This window comes from Amphiura filiformis, unplaced genomic scaffold (assembly GCF_039555335.1).
Source record: "Amphiura filiformis unplaced genomic scaffold, Afil_fr2py scaffold_52, whole genome shotgun sequence".
Classification (NCBI taxonomy): Eukaryota; Metazoa; Echinodermata; class Ophiuroidea; order Amphilepidida; family Amphiuridae; genus Amphiura; species Amphiura filiformis.
The window spans coordinates 551,210-578,736 of record NW_027305516.1 but is presented as its reverse complement, the minus strand read 5'-3'; the positions used below and the strand labels follow the sequence as shown (position 1 = coordinate 578,736).

General features: G+C 34.3%; 1 protein-coding gene across 1 annotated transcript in view; it reads right to left on the bottom strand.

Annotated features, from left to right (window-relative positions):
- The window catches only part of LOC140144398 (uncharacterized), a 40,987-nt gene extending 16,550 nt beyond the window's left edge, over positions 1–24,437 (bottom strand). Inside the window, exons 1-10 of the mRNA XM_072166210.1 lie at positions 24,401–24,437; positions 21,103–21,483; positions 11,317–11,427; positions 10,613–10,842; positions 9,699–9,877; positions 7,961–8,051; positions 6,040–6,378; positions 666–783; positions 418–509; positions 7–121 (exon numbers count right to left, since the gene is read on the bottom strand). Of these exons, the coding sequence (XP_072022311.1) occupies positions 7–121; positions 418–509; positions 666–783; positions 6,040–6,378; positions 7,961–8,051; positions 9,699–9,877; positions 10,613–10,842; positions 11,317–11,427; positions 21,103–21,483; positions 24,401–24,437 (1,693 nt within the window). The remainder of the gene's footprint in view (positions 1–6; positions 122–417; positions 510–665; positions 784–6,039; positions 6,379–7,960; positions 8,052–9,698; positions 9,878–10,612; positions 10,843–11,316; positions 11,428–21,102; positions 21,484–24,400) is intronic.
- Between the last annotated feature and the right edge of the window lie 3,090 nt (positions 24,438–27,527).

Below are 27,527 nucleotides of genomic sequence, written 5' to 3'. Positions count from 1 at the left end.
ATCTACCTCTAGCAATTTGCTGAATTTCCTGATGCCACACTTTCACACTGTTTTCACTGCGTTCAAGTCTAGTCAAGTACTCATAAAGCTGTTTCTCTGAACTTACAAGTTCACAAGTAGTCTGTGTGATAAGATACAAAAAAAAACAGTTCTATGATATGGATCAAATTATTAATATTAACTATTAGTGCCACACAAGATTTGACATTTTGAAGGTGACATATGCACTCTGAAAAACATACTTTATTCTAAGAAATTGTAATATATAATATTGCTAAAAACTGATTCATGAAAGAAATTGACAAAGCATGTTGAAAAGATTTTCAATTGTATGTATAGAAGTAAAATAATAAGAACCACACATTTGATGTTCCAAACATCAAACAAGTATATCATTGAATCAATGAACTGACTTACCCGCCTATAGCGTCTACAGAGTTGAGATGCCATGGATTTAATTTTCCGAGTGTTCCAGAATAACACATGCTCTGTAAGAGTGTCCTCTCGCCCTGCAGTGGACAAAACACACACACATAATTTTCATCATTTATAGTATACTGCAAACACCAGAAACAGTACAAAATTATAGTTAATTAACAAAGTCAAGACAATAAATTGTAATTAGCTTATGCACATCATACAATGAAAAAAACAACAACACAAACCTGCCATTGACATGTTCTTCGTCGTTGAGCCAAGACGCGAGAGGTGAGAAAAAAACTGCTCCATCTCTTCACCAGTACCGGTGCCGGCTCCCTCTTGGTACCGTCCTCCCCATTTAATCTATAGTATAACAAAGATAAACAGAAACAGGGGCATAAACATAAAACATATTTTAACAAAAATAAATCAGATTGAAAATTCCAACTACAGATAGAATGGTTACATACATCAGCAAATTTAGCTAATGTCCTCTTTCAAAGCAACTGTTGCATTGTGCAATGAATGAATGCATTTAAATTTATGCTTTCGTCTGCTAGTGTCTTACACAAAGCAACAATTATTTCTAAAGCATTCTCATCAAAGCATACATACCCCCATATTTTACTACATGCCGAAGTGGGTGGAGGCCTGTTTTCCTTTATGTTTTGTGGCACAGATGCAAAAAAACCACAAGTATATATCATGTATTGCCTTGTGTTTTTTTTGTGTTTTTTTAATATATATTATTAAAAGAGCTCATTGCTATGACAGTACTCTTCTGGAAATAACCAGTTTGCATCTGAACTGAGTGGGATGATACTTGACCAATTTTCACGATTCAACTTGCACTGTGGAGGCTGCCATGTTAAGAGGCTTTATCCGATAGACTCAGATGGTAGGTGGAAGATGGGGGTCAGCAAATTTTGTTCATATTTTGTCAATCAAACATGTGTCCATGAGTATTTACAGTGGAGGTATTAAAAATTTTGAGGACCCCCACTGGGAGATACTGGACCCCCCTCAAATTGACCCCCATGATTGTCTTCTCAGACACAAAAACTTTGAAATGTGCACTAACTTTTGATTAGAGCCACGTAATAACGCGCATCTGCAGACATTTTATTTATACTTCACAGTAATAATACACATTTTGTCTCGACAAAACAATTAAAAATTCTTTGTACAACATTTGGGTTGTTCCATTTTCAGAGAGGGGTGTAATGGCCTTTTCAGCAATTGTATAAATGTGAAAAATCCTAATTTTGAAGCAAAGTTTGCAAGATGATTGTGAGAGTTCCTCAATATTTTTGTCAAAGTTATTTACTTGTTGGATAAAGTAGATATAGGTTGAACAATTGAGCAAATAAAAATCGTGGAGACTTTTTCCGTTTTAAAATGAGCACATCTTACTTTATGCTCTTTTTCAGAAAAGAGCAAAATCCTAATTTTGAAGCAAAGTTTGCAAGATGATTGTGAGAGTTCCTCAATATTTTTGTCAAAGTTATTTACTTGTTGGATAAAGTAGATATAGGTTGAACAATTGAGCAAATAAAAATCGTGGAGACTTTTTCCGGTTCAAATTGAGCACATCTTACTTTATGCTCTTTTTCAGAAAAGTGCAAAAGTGCGATATTTTCATGCTAAACTCAGGTACGGTGATTTACTAAGTTTAAAAATTACAATAAAAGCCTAAATTTTCACTTAAGCTCCAAATTTGTCTATCTTTACAGGTAAGGTTCAGTTTTTATTAACAAATGTTAGAAAGTGATGCTGCTATTTCAACATCGAAACTGGTACTAAAACTGGCTCTGTTAGCAGTTATTCGGAGAGGGCCTACTTTTCTTGTGAAATCGAATTTGCTTAATGTTACTGGGAAAATTCGCTTAAATATTAGTATAAATGGCCATTGCCATGACAACTGCCTTCCCTTTGAAATCTCCTAATACATGTAGCTTAAAATTAAAGAATCCATATATCAATAATATACTCATTAAGTGTAATACAAACTTTTTTAATGCAACAAATTGCTCAAAATTTGGGGTAAAATTGCCCAAAATTCAAAGGTCATAGGTGACAGAAAAATGTTGTTGCTGTCATCTGGGATGAGGGAGGCAACAAAAGTTGATATATTGGGTTTTACCTTGATGATAATGGGGACGAAACGCGGGGGACAAAACCTTCGAGTGGATCACCTGATGCGCGTTGGTACTGATACCGGGGATGAAAGTCTGTTACCAGCGACCACATGGCACTGGTGATGATATAGGACACTATCATGCAGCAGTTTGAGATTGTGCCTGTGACACTTATCAGTTTCCGTAGCAATATAACAACTAGCCATTTATATTATGTTTTTTTTGTTGTAAATTTTACCTCATATTGTGGAGATGTCCTTAAAAATTTTACTCCCAAATAGCCAGTATCGGGGATAATAAATTTTTTTCCCTCATCTTATTTTAACATACCACTGTCACCGTAGAAGGTCAAGGGTCAATACACATGACTTGGTTGGAGCTCTCCCTACTGACAGTGTAAAAAAGATCAGGAAAAGAAAATTTATTATCCCTGATACTGGCTATTCGGTAAAATGTTTAGGTCATGTTCACATGATGAGGGAATTTGTCGAAAAAATGTCACCGGGAAATTTGCTTTAAAATTAGTAGAAATGGCGTTGCCATGGAAACTGCCTTCTCCTTGAATTATCCTAGCTCACAATTAAAGAAGCCTCGTATAATCAGTAATATAAAGTGTAATACAAACTTTTGTAATGCAAGAAATTGCTAAAAATGTAAATACAATAAAATACATTAAACTATCAAAATTGTATAAAAGTGTGCAGTGCAAAAATCTACATTTTTTACTAGTAAAAAGACCCAAAAATGACAAAGTTATGGCTAAAAATGTGATTTTCAGGGAAAAATGCGGCCATTTTGGATTTTTGCTGTGCACATTCTTTTTTGAAACCCAGGCTTAACATTTTGTAATTTCATGTTGAGATAGGCCTAGGTCAAATAGAACATACAAAAACCTTATCCGAAGCAAAACAAAACAAGTCCCATTTATAGCCCACTCCTAGCATTAAGTTCCACCCCAGGTTATTAGGATTTAGTACTTTGGGGTATGGGGCCCTACTAGGCCTAGTTCCTATACATGTAGCTTAAGTACTGATGCATGTGAAATGAAAAGAATCAGAATAAGAGCTTGTGTTTCATAATACCACTAACATGTATGAATACGACCTTGTGACATGAGGTAGGGGCTCATATTCAAGGAGCATTATCTAATGGCGATTTTACCAATATGCTGTAAAAGAGAAACACCTACCCCTGTATTTGATTTGCGTTCTTAAATGTGGTTCTTAACTCCTCAATGCAATAACTGACTATTGGCTCAAGAAAAGGGACTGCTACAGTGAAAAGATCTTATATTTGATGTTGGTGTTGTATACAGCATCATTATACCAATGTCGCATATTGGGAAAATCCATGTTTGTGTTCTATGAAAAGTAAAAAAGTCTCCATGATTTTTATTACATTATATAAATGACCTATGTACAGAGGTTCTCTACTGTAATGAACAATGTGAGAAAGATTGAGGAACTCCTACAATGACGTCACAAAGTAGAGGGATATTTCACTTTTTTTCAAAAGTTGTAAAATGTGAAATATGGGCCCCCACCCCTGTTCATAAATGGAACATCCCAATATAAACATTTGTTGTTTTATATTTTTGATAAAGACAACGGATGTAAGAAGGTGTGTAGAAAAATTTACTTTCATAGATGCTTGTCTTAGGTGCCAAAAATTTGTTCAAACATGGCATAAAACGGCATTTTACAAGTCGGAGAAATACGTGTTAGGGGGCAGATTTTAGGGGGCCCCATATTTCCCAGGAGGGGGCATAGCAGATTTTTTCATACTGATTATTATGAACACTTATCCAAACTTATTAAATTGCCAAAATATGGTTGAAATTTGCTGACCCCCATCTTCCACCTTTTTCCCATGGCATCAGTATTTCTCAGAAAATCTCTCTTAAAAAGATTTTTTTTTTTTTTTGGCGTTTTTATTCTTCAAATTTTCCAATGTCGCTTCACCCAAATGATCTTTACCCACAATGTTGAACGATTTCTAGCTTTTAGCCACTTCAGTGATACTGTAGCCTTGTATACGTAACTCAATTTCCTGATTTCGCTCAGTTTCAGACGATTGTTTATCTTTTTTTGCAGGCCATTGTTTACATAAGATCCTATCACTTTAAATCCCTCCAACACGCAGTAGTTACTGCCGGTATCACAATTCACTAAAATCGCGGTAAAATCTGAAAAACTTCACCAATTTGCATGATTCGACTTGCACTGTGGAGGCTGTGACCTAGTCTATGCACTAAGTAATTGTCCCTAGTCTGCTGCCTTGACTTAAAATGCTAGAGTATACTAAACAACATGATGGGAGCCAGACCATGTACGCACCACCTTATATTATCTTGTTTGTCTTCCTATGCACAAGTGCGTATATTTATGGCCTTTACAATATTTTCTTATGTTCTTGAGGTATGAGATATTACAAATAAATTATTTTGTTCAATCATGTCCATACTTTAAAGCAAGTATAAGTAGATCCATTTTCAACATAAGAATACGCTATGATGTATCTATAATTTAAAAGGGCATTTCGTGACCCACAGCCTCATCCCCCCACTTTTCTCAAAAAAAAGTTGAGATTTTTATATCACTGGAAACATCTGGCTACATAATGTTTATGTACAAAATATTTCTTGCAGATTAATTCGTTTAGCAAATATATCGTGAAATTTGAATTTCCTTCTGGTATACCAGAACGAAATTACAACACATTGTCTATGGAGCAGTGTAATACACATAATCATGCATAACTCGCAAACGCAAAATCGGAATCGACTGAAATTTTGGGAATAAGCTTTTTTCATGGATATCTACTGCAAAATGTCATAAAAAGATGATGCTAGGATCACAAAATACTCCTTTCAAAATGAATAGGCCTACATCAGTACAAAAAATAGTATAGTGCCCAACAAAAAAGTTTTTTAGGTAGGCCCTATGCGATTAACAAGATTCTCTTTTTGTTGGCCGTATATTTACGTCTAAGAAAATCAATCTAACACTCTCTACCACAAGTTTGAGCCCTGTTTGATTCATTGGAACATTTTAAGTGACCCCCTGTGACTGTCAAGGTAAAATGAATTTATTAAAGGAATAAATATCAGACTCATTTCACACAAGGTCACTTTAAATCAGCCCCAAGTCACACAGTCTTGTACTGTTCTTTGTATTCCTAGACCATGTAACTTTGGGGATGATTTGAAGTGACCTCTGCTTCAGATGAGTCTGATGTTTATTCCTAGCTATTATGTAAAAAGAGACATGTAGCAGCCGACAAGTGCATCCTTTTGATATGGAATAATGTTGATGATTTTGCAACAAGGTCTCAAAGAGCTCTGGGGATTCAACATCAGTAATTGTAAGTACTGAGCAAGTTACTAATGGTAGACACTCAATTTTCAAATGTCCAACTTTAGCCTGAGTAGATCAGACTGGGTCACAAATGCACACACATACAAAAACATTAAACTACCTACCTGGCAGTCCCAAGAATGTGCCTTGGAATGCATTATGGAGAGTGCTGGTTTCATTGTTTCAACCGCTTCACGATGGTCAATTCTCCTCTTGGCCCATGGCCAGTATCGGCATATGACATCTTGCCACAGGAATCTCACTCCCATTGGTTGTAAGATAAACACATGGAGAAAGTGGGGGTAGCCATATTGCTCGCCAGTGTACATATTGCATGCCTTCTGGGCTAAAGCATGTCGGCACCCCGCAACTTCCAGCCCTGTTTGATCTTGGTTTGCCCGTGCTTTACCTTGCGCCTTAGCAGCACGCCATACTGTCTTGCCACATGTGTTGTTTGGTGGCTCCTAGAATAGAACACAGAACATGGGAATGAGTCGACAGGTTCAGTGTTCGATTTACCTGGATTAGCGTAGCAAAATGCTACTCACAATTTTGGAATAATGCTACTCAAATCTGAAAGTGAGTAGCAGTTTTTGCTACACACAAAAAAAATATATGAAAATCGATCACTGGACAGGTTATTTAGTCTTTTAAAGCCAATACAATAGAGAATTGACTCAATGGTGTTGCTAACCCCCTAAATTGCTGTCTTAATAATTTATCTAACAGAGATGCTCTTTCAGTTAGTGAAAGAGGAAAAAGTTTACCGCATATGAAGAATTTGTTTCCAAAAGTGATTAAGCACAGTTTGAAACTAAACAAGTAAAATTTAAATAAGTAAAAACTAATGCATTTGGCCAAAATAAGCGTATAGCAGGCCACGTGTGGTGGGGCAGATGGGCAAAGAGACAAGAGGCACTATATATAGACCTGCTCCAAAAAAAACACACCTGACTTTGTGGCAGTATTGGTCTACGCCATGACCCCAATAGAATCCCAGCTTCAGTTTGGCAATCACATTTTTGGAATCAAATATATGAACATTTTTCTTCAGCGGACTGTTATATTTCCACAGCCGATCCCAGTTCAAGTTTGTATTATTTCGATGCATTGGAATTGGAATTTAAATGTTGAAATCATTTTAGTTGATCAAAAATTGAATGAAAATAATGATCAGTGTTGATAAATTGAATTAGAATTACATCTAAATGGTTTTGAGAAACAGAGAATCAAATCAAGTTCAAATTTAGGCTTTGGAATAAATTATATTTTATTTTTTATTACATTTCCATTACAATTCAATTCAGTAGGCTATATAGTTGAAAAATTTTGAAATCTGCCAAGCTCAAAAAGAAACTTTTCAAATATTTTTTTACAAAGTTACTCATTAAAATTTTTCCATATTAAAATGAACAATATTGAATTGATTTGCTGGGCGAATCAAATCAAAAGAGATTAAAATTTCATTTTGATACATTGAATCACAATGAAAAAATAAATAAACAAAAAAAACCATTTGAATTCAATAGGGAGAGAGAATCGAAATGGAATCATATCTAATTAAGTTTAATGGCAAGTGAATGGAATTTGAAACAAATTTAACTCAAATTGAAATACGAAACCTGAATAAAAAAAATAACTAGCTCAAGTACGGTCATGTGCACAGCAAACCCAACCCATGAATACGGACATCCTTTCAGCAAACTATGGCAATGTTCTTTGCTCTTTAATTATGTTTATGTGCAAGTTGACTGTATTTTTTAATGGATTTTTGAAAGTCTTCGTTGCAGTAACACATAAAATATATAGCAATCTGAAGTTGCACATGGATAGAAATATATAAGAAGCTTTTAGAATGACTAATTTGACAATGTGTGTTTTCATATTGTAAACTGTTATAATAGTACATCATGAACCATCTGACAGATTAGCCATGGAGGTATGGCAGATGGATGTACACTTAAGTTTATTTAAATAAAATTACCTTCATCTTTTCAACACTAATAAATTAAAGCAGCTTGTTTATTTTAAAGTTTATCAAAATACCTGGACTCTAGATGGATATACATTGTCCATGTGAGCCTGCACAGATTGATCAGATACAATGAAGGTACCACTGTGAAGTGCTTTTCTTTCCCTCTGAAAATACATAAGATGGAGATGTTAATTTGCAATTGAGGCCACGACACTCAAAAAAGGTAACCAATGCGTCTTACCTATACATGCTCTGCATGGCCATGGAAAAAGTGGTTACCCTGGTGGTAAGCAAGATGCATAATCAAATATAAGTTTGACATGATACGGACAAGACACATAGTCCTCTCTATAGTAAGTTGTACAGGAGCATTGCCTAATGATTAGGGTAGTCACCTCTTGTGACATGATTTCAATTCCTGACAAAGGCAATTGCTTGATGGGATGTTGGCTTCAAAAAACAAAACTGTTACATGTAACATCAGCCCTTCAATAATGATGCAAGGTGAAAGTGTGCAAACCAAATGGAAGTTCAAATTATTGAATATCACATGTTACATTGAAATCATTAAGAAGTCATTTGGAGCCTACACAGTACCACAAAAACAATATGAACTACATTGGAGTAATTTTCCTTTAATAATGCAAGAGTAAAATGTGACTTTAATCTGACAACATCTGTAAATCAAGTCAGAATTCTGCCCTTTACCTTTTTAGAATGATGTTAATGATACATGAAAGCACTGCATCAACAAGGAGGTATGTCAAGTTATCCATCACAGAATGTTGCACATGGAAAATGCTTTTTCGTACAAAAAAAAACCTTGTAAATATAAACCTAATTTAAAGCCCACATTTTTAAAGGGGGGTAACCCTATTGGTTTTGGATATGGATTGTCTTTAAAATTACATAATAATATCAAATATCGCCTCCTTTATGCTGCTTTGTGAAAAACGAGAGCATTTTCAGCGTAAATGTGAATAAATAGCCAAATTTGCAATCCAATACCTTGGTATACGTGAATTGCATTCTGGGCAGGCAATGACGAATGCTGACATGCTGTACAATGCCCGGCCCGTATTGAACGGAATTTTTTTTTTTTCGTACCGTTTCAGAAAAAAAAAGGAAACAAAATATATTTCCCTTGCAATATGTACATTTCAAATGAATATAAAAAAGTTTGGGTAAAATGGAGAGAAAAAAACCCTTCCGAGACCGGGTTTTGAACCGGTACCTCTCGGGTAAAAAACAAACGCGCTAGTCAATTGAGCTATTTAGCACACCACGCTTACCGTTGCCGTTTTCATAACTATATCGGCACACCGTCTTGCGGTGACTGATATTTCGTTCATAATTCCTCCCAGAATTCCAAAGTATTTACCATTGTTTACAAACTGGTATACCTGTAAAACCGCTGTGATTCATGATTTCTCCGAAATACATCGACTTGGAGCGTCAAATTTCAGGATAGTAATGAGAAAAATAGTATCTATTATGTGATACCAAAACCTCATCAACAATGAAAAAATCGGGGATGATGCTGTCGATCGGGTTACGGACCTTTAATAGACCAATTATTATATGTTACCATTCTAAAGGTAAACAGCACTTTTGTAGTGTCAGTAGCCATAGTTCATCAATAACTTGGTAGTTTCCCCTTAAACCAGTCATTGTGCACCAGGTAATAATTATAGAGAGTGCAGTTAATAATTTTGATGTAATTGATGCAATAGTGTCAAAACTGAAGACTCAATATTTATGAAAACTGTTTTTAATGACTTTTTCCTGATTATGCTGATTTTCTCTTACCTTGGGACTTTACTGTACCTATAAACCTTGAAATTTCCATCTACATGAGCCGCTTGCTGTGAGATAGTGCACGGTGGACACTTCATGGAGTCATAGTCTTGTATAAGTTCCAGTTTCCTACAACTGTACCGGAACTCCATAAGCACCCTGGTCAAAACAGTTTTGTTGATGACATCATCCTAAAAACGAATCATTGAGACACCAGTTGAAATGTGTGTGGGGGTGTAAAGCCATTTTTTAAGAAAGCATTTTTATGTGTTTCTCTTTTTTGTGATTGATTGGCAAATGGGTCCATCTCCACATGGTTCTATATGAAAAAATGAAAACATTGAAAAGGATCAGCAAGCCTTTGGGTTTATGACCAATTAGTCCCAACAAGCTATGTCTTGATTTTTTCTAAATTATCACAAAATGTACAAGACTACGATAATAACTTAAATATTACACAAAATTCAGCAAATACGTATTGGAGGTCTTGTCTGCATACGATTAGGGCAAAAAAGGTTCATCTCAGGCATGCGAATTTGAGAAACAATTACTGTATTTTTTGGCCTAACTTGGACACAATATTTTAATTGATAACTGTCATTTTGCACCATTGATCTAATTTCTATGACATTCTTTCAAAAACAACTCATGGCAGACATGGCTGGAGGACTGTACTGGCTCAGGAGAAGCACTACATTGTAGATTGTTTAGGATCAAGTGACACCTTTTTTTTAAATGATGATTATTATTGGCAATGACAAATAATTTCAACTCACATAGATTAATATTTGAAATGTGAGGCTATTCAATTACTGCAATAATGTTTGAGCCAACCCTTTGATTTTGTTTTGTGATAATCAAATATTAAAAGTGTATGTGCAATCATGCCATTGCCAGTAGCATTATAATAAACCATAAACACTTACATGCTGTCCAATATCTTGAATGGCTTTGGCAAATGCTGAAATGGATGTTCCTGGCATGTGCTTGGACAATGTGGAAATCCATTCCAGCAGTTCCACAGAAAAAATATATTTGATTCTGTGTCGGCTACCCGGCCAAAAGCCATTTTGTATCAGATTGACTACCTCCCTCTCGTTGTGTATATAATTGCAAGCATTGCACTTGATGTGCTGCTTCTTGGCCAAAAAGCGTCCTGTATGGGGTTAATAAATGAGAGAACAAGAGTAAGAAGTTACATGTAGGAAGTGCTAGTTTCCAACTGTGATCATATTACAATAGTGGCAGTTTGATTTAAAAGTCGAATCAAACTATGATATTGATATTCTATATAATTATTATTATGGTCTTATTATTCAGGTTTTATCAATGAAAAAATTCATGATTTTTTTTTTATCTATTCATGATTTCACCAATATTTTAAAACAGGTTTGATGGAAAGTTCACCTTGGTCAATTCTCTTCATATGACTGGTCACATGTGGGTTTTAGTTAATGTGGCTTTTGCTGAGAGTTGCCTTTACTTGTGACATCTTTGTACCCTCTGAAGAAGAAGCTGACTTTGTCATATCGTCAGAGGTTATCCTATTAAATTATTTGTTACAGTACTTCAAATTCTTGATTATGAATGACAATTAAATTATACAAATAGGAAGACATGTAGTACACACCTTTAATTGTAACTGCATAGTATGTAGATCCTGACTGAACAATCTGGAATTCACCACTTCCACAGCTACTGCATGACTCATAGTCATCAGTGTACACTGGAAAGTACTGATCTAAATTGGAAAGAAAAAAACTGAGTATTAGAGTCACACCCTACATACATGTAGAAGACACTGTTTATCATTTTGATTCAATGTAATGGTGAGTGGGATAGCAGGAGCCATACATTATTTTGACCATGTCAATGTTGATTTTTAATAGGGCCTAGATTTTGATGAGAATCACAGAATCGATTCTCATAATGGTGATTCGGTTACGATTTTTCTCATTGCATCATACAGTAAGTGCAGTGACTATGATGATTCTCGCAAACCAAAACGAAATCTGGAAGGCCCTGTTTAAGAAACAAAAAACATGTTATTATTCATGATGGATGTATTCAGTTGAGCTCAGATTTATAGATATTTTTCACATGTAATTACCTATTCAATAAATAGTCATAATAGGTTTATATTAGTCACAATGAATGCATCATGGACTTAGTTATCAAATTAACCAAACATACCTTGACATATAAGAAGGGCCAACTTATTGAACAATTCCGATTTGTGATCTACATGTTTATTGACAATGAAACCTTAAGTATAATATCGACTATATACCTTGGATTTTGATCAGGCACTTTGCCTGTGAACTTAGTGACTTATCAAGCTGTCAGTCACATCTTTTTTTGGACATTTTTATCATTTGTACCAGGAATCACAAGGACCAAGGAATGTTAGCTTTTGTGGCAACTTTTCTCCATGCATGTGTGATATTTGTGCTCAATTTTGCACTGTCTCTGTCATATGTGACTTTGGTGTCCAAGTTACACGCGACATGCCAAAATTTTTCTTTTAACTTTAAAATACGGAACTGGCCTGGAAATATTTAAACATAACATTAAACACTGTTTGTAATGTTAAATCAATATCAGAAGTCACAGTTAAAAAAAAAATTATGTTGTTTATACACTGAAAACGACCAACATAACTATGTCAGCAACTCAGCATGGCAGGACACCAAAATTTCAAATGCCCATCAGCAAATGTTTCTGAGTTCAGACACATGATATCATGTTTTTGGGTTAAACCTTGTGGTAAGTCATCTCAGGAGACTTCATTCATTATAAAATGAACAACTTTAGGCAAATTAGGAACAATCAAAATTGACCAACATAACTCTCCAAGTACATGTAGGACACCCAAATTATGGCAAAGAGTGATTTTACCTTAACCCTAACCCAACTAGGACTCACTAAAGCTCACTATTAAAAATGCTCTGCGTGCATGCATTCCACGTGACTTGATGACGCAATCAGACCAAGTCATGTATACCCAGGGAATCGCTGGCGGGCCACGCCACGTAGCTACATGCTGGGGATCTTCATGCGTGGCATGCGAGGGGTCCCAGGTTCGAATACCAGGGTGCCAAGTGACTTTCTTCTTCATCTTCTCTCCTTTTCGTTCCTTCTTTCCCTTCCGATAGCACAAAAACCACGGGTAGGGTTAGGGTTAAAACCATATTTAATTTTGTGAATTACTTCCAAATTTGGTACTTTTGGATAGAGTGAACCTAATCCATTTATCCAAGATGCTTTTGTAATGTATGAATGACAATGTTTTAAGAAAATGGTGTAAGAAATATAAAAAAACATAACTGCGGGACACCAAATAGTTACATTGTACATGTACACACGACACATGATTTTCTATGGGCCAGTGTAAGAAATTTTGCTTAATGTTACACAGCGTCATCGTCCCTATATTTTTGTGTCAAAAATTCTCTTGTTTTTCCACAGCTATGCATGACGATTTTGTTCGAGATAGGCCAACATCTTTTTTTTTTATCTTCATGTATTTTTATTAACAAAACAAAGAAATCACATAGAAATCACAAGAAATCACATGGAAAAAGCAAAAAAAAAAAGCAGCATACAAAAATATATTACAGTGGTACAACTAAAACATTATACAGTGTACAAGTGAAAAGTTACAATTCAAATCTCCATTTTTTAAAATGCACAGATAATTTACCTTTCCTCTTAGCAATATAATATTCAGTATCTTTAAGAACATTCAGAAAAGTTTTAAATGAAACGAAAGTAGGTTTTTTGTCTTGAAATTTACACAGATAGATATGATATTTCAAACATAAGCAAATGTAAGTGATATATTTATCTAAGGGCACTCCAAATAATTTATCAAATGTTGACAAATCAAAATCAATGTCATGTTTAACTTTGATAACTTGAACAAGCGCCTCCCAAATAGGTTTAACAATATCACAATTGCAAAAAATGTGGGAGGAAGTTTCTGGAGCTTTATCACAAAAAGCACAGTTGGGAGAATCTTTTCTTTTGATTTTAAATAAAAAATCATTAAAAGCAATGGCATCATGAAAAAATTTGAAATAAAATGAACGTAATTTGGAACTAATGGAACATTTGAAATTCCTAAGATGAATTTCTTCCCAATCCTCAGAATCCACAGTGAAGCCCGCAAAAGTTTCCCAGGAGGAAATTTGTTTATCTGGAAGGCACTTGTCCAACATCAACGAATAAGCATATTTAGGAACTTTTGGAGCATCGATTAACTTCTTCACAAATAATTCAAAAACATCATCATTTTGAATATTAGGATACTCCAACCACTGACATGGAATATTCTTAATAAGAAAATTATAAAATCTCTTATCTTTATGAGATATACCAAATTTCTTAATCAACTGATCAAATGTAAGAACAATAGGTTGAGGCCCATCAATATTTAAAAGGTCAATGATATTGCAAATGCCTTTGTCAAACCATTCATCTGAGTAAAAATACTGTTTCGATTTGGATCGAGTCTAGAATTAAACCATAAGTACTGCAAAGCACCCAAATCAGAAAATTTAATATCCCAGGTATTAAACACTGCTTTATCTCTGTAAATGTACCATGTTCTAATGGCATCAGCCAGTTGAGTATTGCCCAGCTTACGAAGAATACTCTCAGGGGCAAAAGATTTCCATAAAATATCTGTATCTGGATGAAAAGATTCCAAAGCCAAAAGCTCAATGGTTTTCCATGTACTTTCATAATTATTATCTAATAAACGTTTAACCCATGAAATCTTAAAAAAAAAAAAAAAAATGTATGGATTAATCATTCGTAAGCCAGCAACTGAATAATCAGAACACATATATTTTCTTTTAACCCTATCGTTACCACCACTCCAAATAAATTTAAAAAATAACTTTTCTAAATCTTTAAAAAAGGATTTAGGAATTTTAATACATAATAGCGAGAAGAGGTACAACAGCTGAGGCAACAAAAGTGACTTGACAACACAAATTTTACCAAGCAATGTAAGATTCCTAGCCCTCCAACAATTTAAAATCTGCTCAATTTGTTTCAGCTTAGGCTTAAAGTTAAGATCAAAAATCGCATTTAAATTAAGAGAAATGTGAACGCCCAATGTTTTGAATTTCATATCTTTCCAGATGAGACCTTGATTCCTCAAAGGAAAATCTTGATTTCCTTTTGCTACCAATCCAAATGGCTTCTGATTTAGAAAAATTAAGTTTGCAACCAGAACAAGTTCCAAATGTGTCCAAAGTAGAAAAAAGATTGTGAAAAGAATCCACTGAGCCATTTAGAAAACATGTCATATCATCTGCCAACATAGAAATTTTTAATTCTTTATCAGCAATTGAATACCCTCAATATTGTCATTTTGCCTTATTGCCAAAGCTGCTGTTTCCATAATAAAAAGGAACAAATATGGAGAAATAGGACAACCTTGAAAAATTCCTCTATTCATATCAATACCTGTAGTGAGGAATCCATTATTCATTACATAACTCTTCCTACATGAGTAAATTGTTTGAATCCAGCTAATAAATTTATCCCCAAAATTAAAGCGTTTCAAAACTTCAAAAAGAAAATCATGACTTACACTGTCAAACGCTTTTTCTATGTCCAGCAAAAGAATAACACCTGGAATGTTATTGGCATCAGTGTGATCAATGATATCTAAAATAAGACGAATATTATTGCCAATGTTTCTACCTTTAAGAAAACCAGATTGATCATCATTAATAAGATTACCCATACACAATTTTAACCTATTAGCTAAAGTTTTAGCAAATAGCTTGTAATCAACAGTCAAAAGAGAAATAGGCCTGTAATTTTTAATCTCAAGAGGATCTTTATCTTTTTTTGGAATTAAAGTGATGATACCATTTCTTTGGGAAGGAGACAAGATACCATTTTCCATGGAAAAATTGTATGAGTTGATAAGCATGTCACAAATATCTGGCCAAAATACTACATAAAATTCTAAAGGTAAACCATCATACCCAGGAGTTTTATTTTGTTTCATAGAACCAAGAGTAGTACGAAGATCATTCTTACAAATAGGTTGATCAAGAAGATCTTTACTGTCCTCTGGCAATCTGGGGATATTAATACCATTTAAAAATTCATCAAAATTGGGAGACCCATTTTGATCATTGTTGTTATTCTCAGAATACAAACTCTGATAGAAACTTTTGATATTATCCATAATACCTTTTTGATCAGTAATAATATGGCCATCATTGTTTTTCACTCTTTGAATATTTTTCTTATCACAGGAACGTTTTTCTAAATTACAGAAGTATTTTGTACTTTTTTCTCCTTCCTCCATCCAACGAACCCTAGAGCGAATGATAAGACCCCTGGTTTCATAATCCAAAATTTTATTTAACTGAGCTTCTAAAAGAGTCAGTCTTTGGACACAGGACTCATCTGTTGAGCCATCAGAAATAAGGGCTTGTTCTTTCTTGATATCATCCATAATATTGGATTTTTCAACACTTCTCTCTTTCTTCTTTCTGGCACAATATTCCATACAAAACCCAGCAATATTACACTTAAAAGAATCACAAATGACATTAGGGTTGCAAGTAGAATTCTGATGAATTACCTTAAAATCTTCAATTTTCCCTTTAATGTATGTGATAAAGTCAGCATCATTATGTAAAAAATGACAATTTAATTTCCAAAATCCACGACCCTTGCTAGGTTGACCATCATTAAAATCAAGAGTAACCACAGAGTGATCAGATTGAATACCAGGCAATATTTTAGATTGAACACAGTTATCAATAAAATTGCCAGAAACTAGAATAAAATCAAGCCTGGATAAAACTTTGTGAGGATTATGTTGATGGCGAGTATATTGTTTTAAGTTTGGATGCAAATTCCTCCAAATATCAAATAAATTAAACTCATCCATCAAAATATTGATCATGTCACTAGCTTTGGAATTTGAATGATGATGCCTGCTACCTTGATAATCCAAAGGGCCAAGGACAGCATTAAAATCCCCACCCACGATCAAAGAAGTGTAAGTAAAATTATCAACCTTAGCGAAAACATCAAGAAAAAAATCAGGGTCAGTCCGAAAGTTAGGACCATACAAATTCACAAGAAGAATAGGTAAACCATTAATTGTAACAGAAATGATCAAAACCGACCATTTGGATCATTATAATCAGAGTTAAAACCACAGAAACTGAATTGCGTAATTAAAATTGCAACCCCTCTACTGCTGGAAGTATGGCTCGCATAAACCATGCATGTTCGCCCCACTGAGATTTCCAAAATTTTTCATCAATATTAGAAGAATGTGTTTCCTGAAGAAAGATGATATCACTATTCAATGATCTAAGATAATGAAAAACCTTTCTTCGATTAACATGATCCTGAATTCCTCGACAATTAAAAGTAGTCAATTTTAACGGCATTACATAATATTTAGACTACACACATGAATAAATCCTAAGGCATTAAAACAATAAAAACCCATATTTCTCACCACATTAATATCAAATCTTAACAAAATATACTCTCTCAAGATCTCATATTTAACAATGATTTTACAATAACATGTACCAGCATACAGTTGAGTAATAACAAAAATGGCTGCTTTTTTGCATGAATCAGAAAAACAATTGATTAGAATGAATTGGAAAATCCAAAAAACAAAAAACATTGAAAAATTGGAATGCAAAAGGCCAACATCTTAGGCTATGCATACCATTTATGGTCATGTGCCTTATGGTGGGACCACAAAATACCTGGTGGCGTTACATTTTTCTCTCCCCTTCCTGATTTAACTTGTTGTCACAAAGTTATTCTTGGTCCAATTGCATCAAGTTTGGGCTCATTATACAGCTTGATTATTCTAATTTTCAAATATGTTTCACAATTTGGAATTTGAATTTGTTTAATTAGTGAAAAATATTAAAATGTTAACGAAGATAAACCTGGTGGATAAGTGGTAGAGGATAAGTGGTAGAGGAGCATGTACAATCTCTATGGCAAATGCTTTGAAGACATGATATCTTTTTGAATTTTAATTATATCATTGTCAAATTGTGTGCTATACATGCAAATCATACCTCAAATGATAGCTTGTTCATTCATTATTCACATTCAGCTATTAATTTCATCTAATCATGTTTACAAGTATTCACTGAGAACTGCAAGTCACAAGAACCACAATTTTTTACTATTCACTTACACACAAATGCCAAAATTTTCAGTCACAACATGCGTTTTGGCTTTCAATTGTTGTATCTTGAGAATTATACACCCTAAGATAGGAAAATTATACATTTTTGGAAAGCTTTTTACCCCAGGAATCTAAATATGCATTTAAAATAAATGTAGGATACACTCTAAAGAAAATATTTTCAAAAATGTAATCAACATTTTGTGCATGAAGTTACGTATATTTTCGCACCCTGTATCACCACTTTGGTCAATCATAACATAGCAAAAGTATACATTTTATTAAAGCTCATAGTGTCGCCTGTCACAAAATTAGATTTCATTTGAGGTATTCCATATCAGTAGCAAATGCAGTAAATAATCAATTTACTAGTAAAATTAAATTTTTTCATGATATCACCCTAGATATATTTTCTTACGCACCCTGTATACCAACTTCAAATTTGCATATTTGGATTCCTTGGAACATAAGCTTTCCAAACATGTATAGTTTTGCTGGTGTGAGATGTATAGTTTTAGTCATGTATCAATTTTAGTGAAAAGGAGGACAAATGATCAAAATCAGTGCTTGTAACGCAAATGTGCCCCACCATAAGACACATGACCTTATACAATATCAGATACCACAGAGATTCTATTCTACACGTTTTTACGATTTGCGCATGCTCAGTACCCCATATGATGTTGCCATTACAAGAAAATTTGATTTGTTGTCAGGTAAAACCCACATTTTGTTTTCAATATACTAACTGGAAATTCAATACACTATCAGCGGCGATTGCTGTTTGCTGTGTATATATTTTACTGCATTTTCATCATAATGATTTTAAATCGTACATTAAAACTGTGATATATTCAACTGTTTGAGAATTATAATCATATCATTATGAATTCGGCAGAGTGACGAATTGAGAATTATATGAGCAAATTGAGTTATTGTATGCTTATGATATTTCAGGATCTCTTTTGTTTCCACTAAAAATTAATGGTAAATCTTTCTCCCCGACATAGATATTGAAATTTTGATTTGGACGAATCGCGCCTAAGTGCGATAAATGAATTTTTTGCTGCAAGGAAAGAAAATCCAGATTTATAAACTCCAACTGCCCTACTTTATGGATTTTATTTCACTATTTCATTTGTGTTTGCAATTTTAAGAGAGAGAAAATCTATGTTGTATCAGCAGGGTACACACGCGCAACAACGCATCGCGCTGCGTAGTTGCTTTTATTTCACTATTTCATTCGTGTTTGCAATTTTAAAAGAGAGAAAATCTTTGTTGTATCAGCAGGGTACACACGCGCAACAACGCATCGCGCTGCGTAGTCGCGCAAGTTGGTAACGCACAGATACGCTTCTCATACGCGGCGCTTATCTGCATGCGTGGCGCATCCTTTGGGAACACTAATTTCAAGTGGTCAAATGGCTCCGTTTTAGCTGATAAAATGTGGGCTTTTTCAAGTTCTTCCCCCCGCAGTTATGAATGGATTTTGCTCTAAGTTGTCATGGGGAAGTGGATTTACCCAATGTTCACGTAATGTGATGTAGAAAAACGAGAACTGCCGCATTCTCCTGTGAGCTTCGATGAAAGTGAAAAATGTGACCACTTTAAACTTCAACGGCCATTATTTCAATGTTCATTTTTTCGGTAAAATGACGATTTAGGTACACCATAACTCAATAAATACAGCATCTATACCTGTACGCAATTATGCCTATCGTAACAAGCACGATCGACTTAAGAAACTGTTTTCACATTTTTTTATATTTTTGTCTATTTCCCATTTTAGGCATCAGTTTGTGCAAATAGACGTTTGTGAATTTTAAAAAGTTAATTTTATGCCTAATATGGTCAATATCTCAAAAAAATAATGCCAATATAAAAAAAATCAAAATTAAGAAAAAAATAAAACAAACATTTTTGGAAAGAGTGTTTTTTTGTTATGATGTAGCAAAACAAAATGGCCAAAATTCACTTTTTTGTGATTTTCTTCAAAATTGTTGCTTTTCACCAAATCTGAAATTATATTCAGTTTCCTTCATGTCTTGCCGTTATCAAAATGTATACTTTTATATGTCTTGTGTGAATAATTACAAAGTTCTGGCACTTTTACTACATGCATGTCTGAGGTACACAGCCACCTTAAATAGTTCAAGTAGTGAACCTTTTCATCTTGTGTTGTGTAAGTAAAACAATGATTACGTCGAGCTTCATTTAAATGACAATAGCTTCCAAATGCATCAACCTATCATCTTCAGCTTATTAGATCAATAAGTTAACAATGCTTATTTCTATTTATAGTACAAAAAGTATAATTAATTAGCAATTTTATATTTTTGCAAATGTCGCATAGCCCGGTACCAATCATTTTGATACACCCTGTATCTAACATTGGGGTCTGCTTTTAGAACCCACACCATTCATCTTGTGTGTCAGCTTTCCATGTCCCAATATTTAGGCCTTTATAGAGATGATTGTCGGAGAATCTCTGTTGTAAACACAGTTTCGGCTTATGGAGAGTTTGGAAATCAATGTGGATTCATGCATTTCTTTTCCCTAAACATAACAATAAATGTAATTAGGCACTTCTCTGCCTACTCATAAGTCATAATCTTGGTGTTGCCCCTTAGTCTATAGATGATACTCTTTCCATGATATGAATTGAAAAATGATTTTGTTAGGAAATATCAACAACAGGGTATTCTATTAAAAAGCCATACACCACCTACATGTATGCAAGACCTTAATCTGCCACACACATGCATGGTGTAGATATTTTCATGATTTAACACAGGAGTCGCTCATCCAGAAAATTTGAAATTTACACTCCGTGTGTGGAATATTCAAGATGATTTTGTTCCTAGATATTAAATATCTATTTATCATTTGTTCTGCACACCAAATATGATGTTTCTACTCAAATGTAGTTAAAAAGAAATAGCTACATGTAGTAAAACTATGACATGTTTGGGTAGAAAATGACAAGAATACTTAAATAGCGTAACTGTTGCCATGAAACGGAACAGATCATGTGGGTTATTTGCCAAATTGCCATAAAATATTTTCCCAACTATTCTAAACATTTTGATATGAGATTTGTCTACTTCAAGCATCTTCAAACATCTATCTGTCATACAATACGAAAATGGCATGGGGCTGGCACCTATACTGATACATGGATAACTTGATGTCAAGTCAACATCTTACCAAATTGAATTAATATGAACTCCCCATCTTCAATTGCCACAGTTTTCCCGTTTGGTATTGGCTGGTAAAATCCGCCTATCCACATCTCCCTTTTATGGAATCGCTGTGTGTGGTGCTTGTTGATGTCACAGGTGTGGCAGAGGAACTCTATTGGACATTCTTGACATCGTACTGATGCCTCACTGCCACATTCGTAACATCTCTGTTCCTGGAGAGGAGTCTGTTGGCCTATGAGGGTTGACAGAATTTGTGGACGTAAACTTTCCCAGTTTTCTTCCTCATAATTCATTCGGTCAGCCCATGTCTTCATTGGTTTGGCTGCAGCCTGGTATTTTTGCAGTTTTTGTTCCAGCAAACTGGTTAGATCTGCATACAACATACCTGCAAAGAATAATTAAGTTGAAGTGTTAGTTAATTTTGGTTATTATTGTTTATAGTTGGAAAACTGCAACATACATGTTAGACATAACAATTCAATGCTCCAATATTTTGGGGATGTGATACCAGATTAGCTTGGCTGAAAGGAATAACCACACCTAGCAAACATTTAAAATAGAGCAAGTAAAACATGGTAAAACATGCAATTCCCCTTGTAAACTTTAAATCCTTGACAAACTAGTTAATTTTGAGAACAAAATACAAAATATGGGTCAAGCATGCATTAAAAGCATATTTATTCAATCAATCTTTGCACAAGAAGAAATGATAATAAGACAAATTAAATGGAATATTCCAAAATATAGTCTAGGAGTAAAATCTCATACGGGGTTTAGTTAAGGATTGAGTTCAACACCCATGTCTAATGTTTAATACCATGAGGTGTTAGTATAGACCCTCTAGATCACTGCTAGGGGTGTAGTGGATTCAAATTGTAGGGTAAAATATTGAAAATGCTTCAATCTTGTTGAAAGATATATCAAATTACTCATCAGATGACAAGGATTAAAAAATTTATATTTTGTGCTATCTACAACCTACATGTATCCATGGCTGTTTGATGTAATCATTTATTAATTTGTTGAACAAAACATAATTATAATGTTCAATTCTACACCTGAATAATACCAAAAGCTATCATAGTAATAAACTGTATGGGTATAATCAGAAACAATGGCACCAAAGTGTGACAAAAGGGTCAACATGCAGTGATCAGAAATGTTATTGTTGTTCTTTCACAACATATCTAAATTCAAGAAAAAAAATTACTTCAGTAATGTTACTAAATATATTTTTTCAACTGGTTTATTGGCAAAAGTAGTCCAAAATCTTCAGAAACATAACACAAAAGATCCATGTCATTCCTTGTTATATTTTGGCAAAATTATGCGAATATGTAATTCTTTGAGTTTTAATTTATTACTTAGACACTAAACTAAAATAGTCATGTAGAATTTTTCACATGGAAACAAAGTTTTCGAAAAAAATTAATATTTTCATTAAAACACCTAAACATTTGTGGAAATCAGGAACAGAAGTTTTTATTTGTCAAAAGAAACATATCTTAAATTAATTTCTGTTTAAGTTTGTATAATATGCAATATGATGTGCAAAAACTGTGTTGAAGTTTTTAGCTTCACATTGTTCTTCAAATTGATGTGAAGATCCATCAAAGTACATGTAATGCTATTGTGTAACACTCCTAACACTGTATAGGCTTACCTGTATGGTCTCAAATATTTTATAAACTACATTTTCTAAAACAGTCTTTGTAATTTTTTGTTGACAACATCTACGGCCCTCTCAAAAACTAAGGCACAGAATTTAGAAGATCTATGTTCAATTTAATTTTTTGAGCCCAGCTTGTATGTTTGTGTAACACTCCTGACACTTTGCTACAGTAACTGTATATAAATTTGCAAATCACATTTTCTAAAGTAGTTTTTGTAATTTTTTGGTGACACTATCAATGGCTAACTCAAAAAGGGGCAAAAATTTGAATTACATTACTTCAATTTTATTGTTGAGCCTATATATTACTTACAATTGATTGTCAGGAGTGTAACATTTTGGTCAAGCTATGAAAACCATGTTTTTATGTACATATTTCTTGAGTATGAAGGTCTTTACATCATGATTGCAGCAGTTTGGTTTCAGGACTAAAAGAACACCAACAGACTGGTAATTTCTTCAGAAATCTGAATTATTGCCAATTAATTAATTCTGTGTAACACTCCTGACATTGACTATTTAGATAGCTGTAGCAAACATATTTAAGCAATGGCAAATATTTTTCTTGTTTTTGAGTTCCTATCGCAATGCACTAATAAAATAAAAAGTAATGTTTGAAAATTGCCACCTTGGTGTATGAAAAAAATGAAGTTGAATTCTGATGTAACACTCCTGACGAGACAGGATTTCTCTTTTCAACCCGCTCTTAAAAGAAAACAGTTTTGATATCATGCAAGTTTTATTTTTTACAAGTTTGGCCCAAATGTTATTTTTTACTAAAAACAGACTGAAATAGATTATTACTGTCATCATTACCTTACAATGCTACACAATCTGGTGACAAGTGATTTGTTTTTGTCTTCCTCTTGTAAAGATGCAAACAAGGTTTTAGATAAATAGTGCCATCATAGTTCTCAGTTTTATATGCCATCAAACAACCGTATATTGTTACTGAGTTTGAGTTTTCCTACAAAAACCTCATTTTTAGGAAAAATTACATGTTTTTGGCTGTACGGGAGTCAAATTTCAACTTTGGATTTGGGCAAAAATGATGGACAAATTGCTCATCTTAATAGAATCAAGAAACAATGTAGAACTTTCCTTCTAAATTGTTTACTTAAACTAAATGTTATGTGCAATGGAAGTCAGAGATCAACATGTAATATGATGAGGGCGCTCTAAGCTGCCTGCACAGAATTTGTTTGTTCTGCACAATTTGTCGATAAATTCGTCATTTTGAACAATGTTAATATTGAAATACAAGACTGTTCAACCAATAACTGATTCTAAAATGTTTCAGTTTGGACGATAGATTAAAAAACAATCCTGGTTAGATGTACACAATGCTCCTGATGTCTAATCTAAGGCTAATGCCTTATATCATACTCAAAATGAGGGTATTATCTCGTCTTTTCCAACAAAGACTGTACGACTGCACTCCACTGATAAACCCTGGATGACGGACAGAGTCAAGAATCTTATTCAGAGAAGGCAGTTGCCTCGGGGGACAAACAGATTTGTAATCAACTGCGGAACCAAGTCATATATGAAATCAAGAAAGCTAAACGCACTCATAATGTAAATAAAAGATTGAAACTGTTAAATGTGATGATGAATTGCAGGCCTATACCTTCTGAGTAAAGATCCTCCCACTCAATTCCAGCCATGGGAGATCTATGGTGACTGGAAGGTGTCGGTTTCGAAAGCAGGTGGTCCTGACAACATCCCTCAGAAGGTTTTAAAAGAATTTGCTTGTAGCTTAGCTCACCTGTTACAGACATCATAAACACTTCTCTTCAAGGAGGTATAGTGCCAGCACAGTGGAAACAAGCAAATGTCGTCCCTCTTCCAAAGACGACACCCCCTTCAATTGACAAATTAAGACCACTGTCACATCAAACTTGGGGACGGTGTGTTAAAATGCACAATAGAGCACATATACCTGCATTTGTGGTCTGTTTGCAGACCTACCGAACAGAGAATATTCCTCCTTTGAAGAGTGATCTACACAGTTTAAATGTGAAAAACCATCGGTAAACACATGCATCCACACCTCTACAAACATGCACAGAAGTAATACTGCAAGATCCCTTTGATATGGCTAAAGCTAGGAGGATAAAAAGCTGCATTCTTTGTTCTATATTTGGGGTGTCAGTAACAAAAATTGTTTTTGTTTCTATGCACATAGGTATTCAAGGAGCTGCAGTAATTAAAAAAATATATAAATTTTCATTAACTATCAATCCTCAGGCATGTTAAAATGTGTTCAGTGACAGGCTAGAGCTTGTCACTTACTTATTTTGTTTGAAAAGTCTGGTTTGTAACTTGTAGCCCTACGAAATGTGCTTTTCCCCACAGCCTGCACATTGTACATACATTGTACTTCTGTGCTCTACAATATTGTCCATATTTTGAGTTCGGAAATCGAAGAGACTACATTATGTATACTTACTCGATTCTTGTAATATATTATCATTTGCACTGGGTATTGGCAAATTCATATCTACTGCTGACTGCATACTGCATGCTCGTTTAGACTCTACAAAAATAACAAACAAACAAAGCGAACAAATTAGTACTAAAATCATCCTACAATAATAATCTAATCCATCGTTAATTAAAAGTCATTCACCACATTTTTCTATGACAGAAAATTTAATTGCTTTGTCTAGCTTTGAATTCGTTTCAATAAAAAAAAAGCCTTCAATGTATGGGCCATCATCTACATAGTAAGAAAATGTGGACAAACTAGCTACATCAAAATCAAATAAGCAAAACAGTTAACAAAGAACAACCCTATATTTGAAAATGAAAGCTATCATTATTGTGGGCAATTCCAAGCGCATCATATTCCGCAACACAAAGTTTGCGTATGAATTTTTTTTTAATGCAGCAGCCAAATATGTTGGTGAATAGCATGGAAACTATTTTTGGTAAGTAAATGATTAATTACGAACAGGGCATAAAAAATGTTAATTTCCCGAGCAGCAAGCTAAATTTCCCAGTTCCCACCATTTATAACATGTTTTTATATGCAAAAAAAGACACAATTTCCTTTCAAATACCAAAATTTCCCTCCAAACACCAACATTTTCCATTTACTGGGCAGGAGCTTACCATTTTACATTAAAATCGGAATCAACCATTTCACCAATAACTATAGACTGATAAGTCGTTTACAAAGCGGCATAGAAAGGACAGTATTTGATATTGTGCATGTACGTTTGAAGAAAATTCATATCCAAAACCAATAGGGTTACATGTAACCCCCCCCCCCACACACACACCTTTAATAGTTACCGTATTCATTCCAATAAGCGCCCAGTGCACTTTAAAAACAAAGTAATTTTGGGTGGTAATGTTTGTTTATTAGATACAAATATGTACATGTATGTTATAAAAGGGTCCTGAGATGTTGTAGTAGCTTTTTTGATGCAGAAAATGTATTACTAAGTAATGCAAGTCTACACAGGACTTCTCATCTCCCAGCTATTTCACTGTATTGATAATATCTGTCTCATTAATGGTACCCTTTAGCAAATTGTCAATACCATGGGTGGCCGCTTATTGGGGCATGGGCGCTTAATTTTATTGTCCAAATGAATACGGTAGTTTAATACCTTGGGAAGTTCCTGGTGCCATGGAATTTGCTCTTTTCCTTGTTCTCTCCTTTGTTTTGGTCTCACGAACACCTGTAGATGGATTTTTTCTATTTGATACTACTAACGAAGGCTTTTCCTTGATCAAACCCAATGATGTGAATAGGTGTTTCCTGTTGGCTGGAGTTTGCCAAAGAGCCATATCAACTAGTGTCATCTTGCCTGTCAAATTAAACATATCATTTAATAAAGATATAAATTAGTTACAGGTACTTACATGCACATATTGTTAATTGAAAGATCATCTCTTTACAGTGACGTATGTGGCTCTGTGTGTAAGGGGGTTAGGGAAATGGGGTGTGGACAGAACCCTTACCACCCCCACACTTTTTGCAACAATTTTGTGCCAAATATGTTCCTTTTGCCCACTCTCGTAATTCACTTTGCCTCCCAAATCCCCCCTGAATAATTCATGTTGCTTGTTCATTTAACATAACTTCACATTAAGAAAGTTTACATCATACACCCATAAAATACTTGTCACTCCCTGCACTGTATGCATTTGCCAGGGTCATAGAAAGAAGAATGATAAACTTTTCAAAAAAACCTCTGCAATTCCTCACAAAACATACATGTTAAAGGATGTATCTTAGATTGAGGGTTATCATTAAACAATGTTTCTAATTTTTGGGTTTGATACAAGAATCAAAAACATGAATATATCCAATACCAAATCATTACATTTCTGTCCACACCAAACTGAAAAACAGGGTCAGAATTTCGGTGTGAATCAGAGAATCAATTCTTGCAAAGATTCTCGTAAACAGATAGCATAAATCCAAGTAGATTCCGGCAAACGTTTGTAGTTTACACAGATTCCTGCAAATTTATTCTGCAAGATTCTTGCATTGTGAAACAAAATTCTGACCCTGAACAAATATATGGATCCAGCATTCAACTTCACTGGGATAGTGAGAAAAATATGAACTTTCTTCTGATACCAAATCTTTATTTTGATGCAGAAAAATGGGGGACGAGGGCCGACGAGGCTGTTGATCTGGTCAAGGGTGGTCTTACCACTTGGATTATTGAAACTTTTGGACCTCATACTGCCAAATTGCTGGTCTAAAGTATAAAAGTATTTATGACAAAAACTGA